Below are 8022 nucleotides of genomic sequence, written 5' to 3' on the forward strand. Positions count from 1 at the left end.
ATTTGTGTTAAACAATCAAATTCCCAATTAGTAGTATTAGTAGTAGTAGTAGTAGTAGTAGTACTACTACTACTAGTGCTAGTAGTATTATAAGTAGTATTATTAGTAGTATCTTTACATAAATTTATATATTGATCAAATGGAAATGATAATAATGATGGTAAATATATATTCCCTATGGATATAATTAATTTGAATGCAATACGTTGATGTATAAAATAATGATAAACATTTATTAATTCCATATGTCCTATAGTTAAATGAGATAAACAACGTAGACCAGCTTCAATTAAATCTAATGTAGAATTAAATATGGATAAATTTAATAAATTTTTTTGTTTTATTAAATAATTTTTTATTGTTATTGAATTATTAAAAGATAATAATAATAATGAGGGTGATGAGGATGGTGGGGATGGGGATGATGATGATGAATGATTGATTTGATTACTGTTTATTGATGATTCTGTTGTTGTTGTTGTTGGGGTGGTGGAGGTGGTGGTTGTGGTTGCTGTTGCTATGGTTGGATATTCTGTTACATAATGATCATTATTATTATGTAATTTATTGAAACTTTTTTTAATTGTATTAGAATGATCATCTTCATCATGATTACATTGAATAGACATATTTGACATGGATTGATTAAGATTATCACAAAATGTATGATAATAATTTTTTTGTCCACTTATTTCAGTATATAATACTTGTAAGATTAAATCAATTCCATTATGCTAAAAATATAAAATAAAAAGTTTATAAGGAAGAAATAAGAATAATATGTAATAAGTACTATTTAAATATAGATGTAGCTAGAGATACTCTAAAACAGTCTAAAGTATGTAGGACACGGAGAGTCTACCTAGGGAAGTTGGAAAACCCTGATTCCAAACCAATGATGCATATGGGCTCCAGGATCCTGAGGGAACAAATGGCGTATGAACCAATTATTGGTCACTGAATACCATGGGGATTGCATGTCCTGACGTTGCTCCACTGCCTTATGGATTAGACCTTTAAGTCGAAGGCTCCGGATGTGGCCCCCTAAGAAGACCATCTGATTCAGTTTGGGCACCTGGACAGTATCCCAGCCCACACACAAATTAAGTGACTTGTGTGGTGCATATGTATTCGGTGCCCCTTTGTATCAGTATTTGTGTTCAAATAAATGAATAAATAAGTCCTGTCTAAAGCAGGTACCCAGGAGTCTTGAAAATGATCATGTAGAGTACTTACCATGATTTAAAGATCATTCGCAAGGAATTATTTAATAATCTTATTGAAAGAATGACACTTTTTGCAAAGCAAATTACTTTAAGGGAGAGTTGGATATGTATCACAAACTTATACGTAGCAATGAAAAACCGGGACGTTCTGAAAGATCATAAGCTATCTATAGAAATAGTTTTCGCCGACTTCACTAAGGCTTTTAGTAGAGACCAACGCACTAGACTTCATTCAATTGGGCAATATCAGAATGAAGATAAATTTATTTCCATAGAAAACCAATTTTTATGAATAGGCAAACAGAACAGTTCGAATCCAAGTTCTTTGGTGGAAAGTGTTTAATGGAGCACTCCAAAGTACAGTCGTGGGACCAGTGTTACTACTCAGGAACGTTATTGTCAGTGTCAGTTTTCTGTCAGCATCGGTCTTTTTAAAGCGGAGAGGACAGCGAAAACCTACAGAAAGGTTTATGGAAATTAACAGAATGGACTAATATTTAGCAATGATAAAGTATATTATTATGTATGCTGGTCACCACAGCACAAATAACTATACGGTCGATAACGTTGAGTTATCCATAGTCCAGAAACAGTGATTTAGGTCATCATTAGTCCATATTTGAAAACCACAGCACATTGTTAAGCAATGACTGTTGAAGGTTTTAGAACCATTTAGTCAATACGTAGAGCTTACAGCTAATACGTTTTGAGAGATTTATGACATTTCGTATGGCCTTTCCTTGAACAAAATCCGTGTTGCAAACAAGCAGTCTGACCGTCAGGAAAAGGTTAGTAAGCTTCTGGAAAAGGCTTACGTAACGTCAACTTATCTTATTCTTGGAATCTTAGACATGGAGCATGACGAGGTTGGTAGAAATAGGGCCTTTTAAATGCCCTGAGGTTGAAAATTCTGCTCTCCTACCAGGGATACACTTATACAGCCTTCGGAAGGGAAATCCTACTCATTACCTTCAGGTGGATGGGATGCACTTTGCGAAAAGGGACAGCAATCGGATGTTCTGTGAGATGACTGGGTTGGTGGATACTGATGGTATACTCAAGACGATTTTTTAAGAAGCGTTGAAGTGAAACGGAAAATACGCGAAAACAAAACTCTGGTACTAGGCTGGTTCTAACTAGCCAGCAAGACTAAATAGGTGTGTATGTAATGCATGAACTACGGAACTACTAAACTAAATTGTTTGCCTATAACATCGGTGGACGTTCAGTCAGCGACAACGTAGGACCAGGCACATATATGCATCGGTCCAAGTTGCCATACCTCGTTAGCACAACAAGATCAACACCGGATTCATAGTAGTTAATTTGGTGTTGGTAGTAGTATATAAATTATAGGTTGTATATAAGGATATAGTATAGGAAGGAAGAATGTTATGAAGCAATTTTAGTCTCAAGGTTTAAGGGAAGATAAAGAGTGTGTACACCTAGGCCATTGTGATCGATTCTGAGCCATGTCACACAGAGTCTCCAACCAATGGTTACGATAGTTACATGGACCCCAACCAGGTAGTCTGCATCTGCCAACATGGCTCAGACAAGAAGTTAGTGACTTCAAGCACTGATGCCATGTTTTGGTTTGGCCGCCCCTAACTCTCTTTCAACCATCCCCTACACTAGTCAACATAGCGCGTCGTGGTAATCGATGTTCAGGCATACGTAACACGTGGCCCAACCATCTCAATCGATGAATATTCATGACCTCATCAACTGATTTACCATCATTCCCTAATACCCTGCGTCCAACCTCACTATTACTTACTCGGTTATCCCAGCAGGTGCGAGCAATATTTCTAAGGCATGTGGTCAAATACTAGTAACCTACGAGTATCTTCTACTCTTAATGGCCATGTTTCGCAGCCGTAAAGTAGAACAGAACGAACTGCTGCGCAGTATACTCGTCCCTTAATTGATAGACGGATATCTCGTCTTCGCCATAGGTGACGTAAGTTGGCAAAAGCCAAACGAGCTTTTTGAATCCGTGATGAGATTTCGTCAAACACCAACCCATTAGGGCTGATCAGACTTCCAAGATAAGTGAAGTTGTCCACGCGTTCGACTACTCCACTCCCTATCCTCGGTGGATGTTATACACTTAACTTTTGTTAAGCGTCATGAAACACGGAAATCTTAGCTGCTTAATAATAAGTTATTGGTTCTAGATAGGGTGAGATAATGTAACCGCCATATTGATGTTGGATACATTCAAGAACGTGGAGAATTCCTGTTCGCGAAAAAAAGGAGACTAGTATTATCGGGACTACAAGTAGCTCCCAAACGCCCTGGTACGACCGAAAGTGGAGAGTCCGCTCTCCTCTAAATGCTCACACATGGCCACGCGTATATAGCCTCTGCCACACAAGTCCTAATCACTGCCTTCTCATGACATTACTGTTTACGAAATTGAGAGGACGAAAAGCGAATGTCCGGTGCTTTAACCGAGTTGGTGGATATGGCACGTCCGCCTAGGGGAGTTGGAAAACCCTCATTTCAAACCAATGGTGCACATGGTCTCCAGTATCCTGAGGGAACAAATGACGTATGAATCAATCGTCGGTGATCGGCTACCATGGGACTGCATCTCCTTGCGATGCCCCGCTGCCTTGTGGATCAAACCTTCAGGTCAAAGGCTCCAGGTGTGGCTCCCTAAGAAAACCACCTGCTTCAGTTTGGGCACCTGGACAGTATCACAGCTCACACAAACCAAATGTGATTTGTGTGGCGCATATATATCTGGTGCCCCTTTGTACTAATATTTATGTTTAAATAAACAAATAAATACACATTTGTACTCTAGAATAATTGATACGATACATGTGAAACCATCGCACTAAACCAACTTCTATAGTCAAGTGATTTTAAGTTATAGTTTCAGAAAAAATCTTTAGGGTTGAATTAGACTAACTCATTCTTCAGGTACTTGGTTATGAACCACACAAATAGTAAAGGCCACTGATGCTACCGGATCACCTAAATCGAAGTAGGTGAAGCGGCGTTTGGACCTGAGACTTGAAAATAGAACGCCCTACCACTAGGCCACCGCTCCATTCTTGATTAATTAGAGGAAGCAAAAGACCATCATAGATTTAAAAGTGTGAATTAGAACAAGATTCAAGAAAATTTTTTCGAAAACTTACCCGAACAACGTAGGACTTCGCAGCATTATTTCTACATGTTAAATTTGCTAGTGCTCCTAGAACACACCGGGACACAGGAGTATCACCTCCAGTATTGGTTGAATAGTGAGCTCCATAGCTATCACTACATATGTTGAGTCTCAATTGAGAAAGAAGCTGTTTTACTACATTAACGGAGACATCCGATGTTATATTATCTACGGCAATATCTGAAAGATTTCGCATAGTCCATAGGGCATTTGTTATTACTCGCGATGAGTGACATTCTAAACAATGATTAAAGAAATCCAAAAGTGGATCTTGAGCAACTATTTCATATTTAACGGGAATCCAAGCAGATAAAACTCGAAGAAGTCTGGTAGCTGTCCATAAAACTTTTTCGTAAGTTGAAATCATGATAACTCTTAAAAGGGAAGATAGTCCGCCTTGTTCCTTAAACGTTTTTTTCGTACTTTCAGACCTGTATGCTAATATATACAAACAATCACAGAGGACTGCTAAGAACTTTGGATTGATACTCTTCTGTAAGTTCGGTGATGTTAATGAATACGGTGTATCTGATTTTACGTGTTCAACAGAATAATTTAGAAGATTTATTAAACGATTAGAGATGCATGTTCGATTAATGAAACCTTTAGCTGTTTTGTGACTTAACAATATGTTATGTAGGGCAGTCACACAGAAGTATAAAACAGATTCGAAAGGGAAAAGCAGAAGCCCATTAATGACATCAAGCCCTCCATTGTGCACTACTATAGCCAGTCCATCTGGGCACTGTGAAAAATAGTTTATAATGCCGCTCATGCAATGAATTACGTCTACGTATTTGCTAGCAGAGGGGCAAAATACAGGTATCTTTACACTGTAGAAAACATCTGGACATATACGGGCAATAAACGACGCATATCCACATTTGCATAAATTGAATAAATAAATACATGCGTTAAGACTGATATCAATATCCACATTAGAAAGACATTGTACTGCCTGTATCACTGTCACGGAATGTGTTTCATAGAAGGAAAGTAGATCACAGTATAGATATTCAGCATCATCTGGACGTTCGAAATTGAAGGCCGCCAATGTGTTACATGAGGCCGGCGTCTCTACACTGACTCCAGAGTCGGAATTGTACAAAGACGAAGAGTCACTTTCACTGCTGCCAAAATCAACTTCAAAGTCCATTGTCACCTTGCCTTCTGACAGGATCGTCATATTTCGCCAAATGCTTTTTATGGATCGACATCGACCACGATGATCTTAGAACTAAAGTTAAACAGGGCCGAAGGTCAAAACTCTGAGTAGTGATGTCGACAAACACATGTTCAACATCCCAAATAAGAAAATCTTCTAATTCATAATATCTTCATAAATTTTTGGAACAATCAAGTAGTTATTCATTTATTTCAGTTGAAGATGTCACAGGCATTTGTATTTCGACAACACTTCAACTAGTAAAACCTATAATTGGATCGTGCCCACCCGGTGAAATCATAAGTCAGAAGCGATGAGGTTCGAAGATATATTTGATAGGATATCAATATATAGGGGAGTTATTGATATAAAATGGCTAATGATAGCAGGAGAAGTTGAGCACGGCGTTCCTACTCGTGGTCTGGTCGATATTCAGTGAACCAACAGCCCGATGATTTCGTCAGGGCTCAGTGGCATCGCACTACAATACTCCCCCACCAGATTCAACAGCCGTTTGAATCGGTTCCAAACATGTTAGGAGTAGTCGCGCGTCGGAGGTCACCAAACGATTAATATGAATCTTCCGAGTATTGCCGAGCGTAAATTCATGACATTCGTATCCTCTTTTTTGCCATGAAACTCAGCAAATTGGAAATGTGGCAGGCAGTGATCAAGTAAGTTAAACATCCTAGTGAGTAGTTTTTGATGAAAGTTTGTTGATAGTGATTAGTCAGAAAGATGAATTCACAATCGACAGTTAATCTTGTCTCGCTTATACAAGTGGATAAGTTACAAACAGTTGTGCGGTCGTGTTGCCTCGTGGCTATATTTACTAATGATCTATAGTTTAACAGAGATATTACACAGGAGCATTTACATGCTAGCCATGATTGTTAAAGAACCACGATGGCCGATTATAATCCCAGTTGATTGGTTAGTTCTATCAATTGAAATAACTATTTAAGTTTAAGTACTAATTAACATTGATATGAATCAACGAATATTTACAGCAACTGAGTGACATAGGAGGCGACAAAAAAGGAAAAGGAATCAGTATACGATGTAATAATGAAGATCATAATGTTAGGTTGCGTTATTCAAAGTCTTTCTCACTAGTGTAGACCGTCAACGTTGATGGTATCTGTCGAATGATTGGAAGCCTACTCGAGTTAGACGAGACTGGTATGGAGAAATGGCTTACTTCGAAGACATACCTCGCAGCCACTAACTAACGTGGATTACCTCTTCGACGTACTAGAGTATTATGGCTTATTTGAAGACCGTATAATACAAAACACGTTAGTATGGATATACAGTGGTAAGAATGTTTACAGAGAAAATATCGAGACCACCACCGCATGCGCCAGTCCATGGTATACGATTAACTGATGCACGTCGGTTGTCCTTGACTTTGAAAGGGAACGATGACCTGTTTGATATTCAGTGACAAAACTGCTGGATTATTTAGCTAGGGCTCAGTGATATTCCACTGCTACTACACATTCATTAAAATTGTTGGAGTAATAGGAAGGGTTAAAGAACATTTCGCACATGGTTGTAGTTGATTTTATTTTTATTTTTTATAATTCTATTGTATTGGCTAACCTTTCTAACATCGGTTGCTCAACATTCACCGTGACAAATTTTTAAGAGCACACACATTTTAAACACATATTTGTACACGAAATCAACATTAAAAGTGATTTCCCTCAATCGTTAAAAGACAGAATATAAGTCTTCTTGGAATAAGTGAAACTCATTGGAAACATTGGACAGATAAGACCAGCATCGGGAGAGGTGCTATTGTATTCTGGTCATGAAGGAGGAAATGGCTCGCTGATGCTCTCCAAAGAAGCACGAGCAGCGCTCATATAATGAGAATCTCGTTGCTCCGTGATCATTAAACCACCCTTCGAAACAAAGAAAGGGTTGCAATGAATGACATGTGGTGTTGCTCAGTCATCAATGATTTTAGCGAAGATGATAATTCCAGTTCATCGTGGAGAACTTCCCAAAAAACCTGACCATCTTGATTCAGGACTTAAATACCAAGGTCGGTGTTGTAAACACCGGCCATTAAAATATCATGGAGCAACATGGACTGGGAGGAAGAAACAAGAATGGTGAGAGAGTGGTATATATATATATATGTTTTCAACAGTATGGTTTTAGGTGGGATCGTTTTCCCTCACAAATGCATACATAAAACTTCTTGGCTCTCACGAAGCACTCTAACGCAGACCAAATCTATCACGTGTGTATCAATAAAAAAGCTTAAAAGGTCCATGGGAGACTTAAGGACAAAAGGAGAAGCTGATCTGACTTTAGGTCACCACCTGGTGATGGCCAAGTTGGAGCTAAAGAGGCACTGGACAACTGGGTAGGCAGCACTAGAAAAATTTGATGTTGCCTTCCTTTGCGATGCAAATAAACTCACCGAACTCAAC

The 8022-nt window shown here is 38.5% G+C and overlaps 1 protein-coding gene across 1 annotated transcript; it reads right to left on the minus strand.

The window, feature by feature from the left end:
• Positions 1–454: 454 nt before the first annotated feature.
• Smp_134000 (putative plakoglobin) lies at positions 455–5596 on the minus strand (the record flags this gene model as incomplete). The annotated part of the gene is made up of 3 exons (XM_018795352.1): positions 455–517; positions 540–734; positions 4382–5596. The coding sequence occupies 3 exons, from the start codon at positions 5594–5596 to the stop codon at positions 455–457; spliced, it is 1473 nt and encodes a 490-aa protein (XP_018649674.1).
• Between the last annotated feature and the right edge of the window lie 2426 nt (positions 5597–8022).

Source organism: Schistosoma mansoni, chromosome 2 (genome assembly GCF_000237925.1).
Source record: "Schistosoma mansoni strain Puerto Rico chromosome 2, complete genome".
Classification (NCBI taxonomy): Eukaryota; Metazoa; Platyhelminthes; class Trematoda; order Strigeidida; family Schistosomatidae; genus Schistosoma; species Schistosoma mansoni.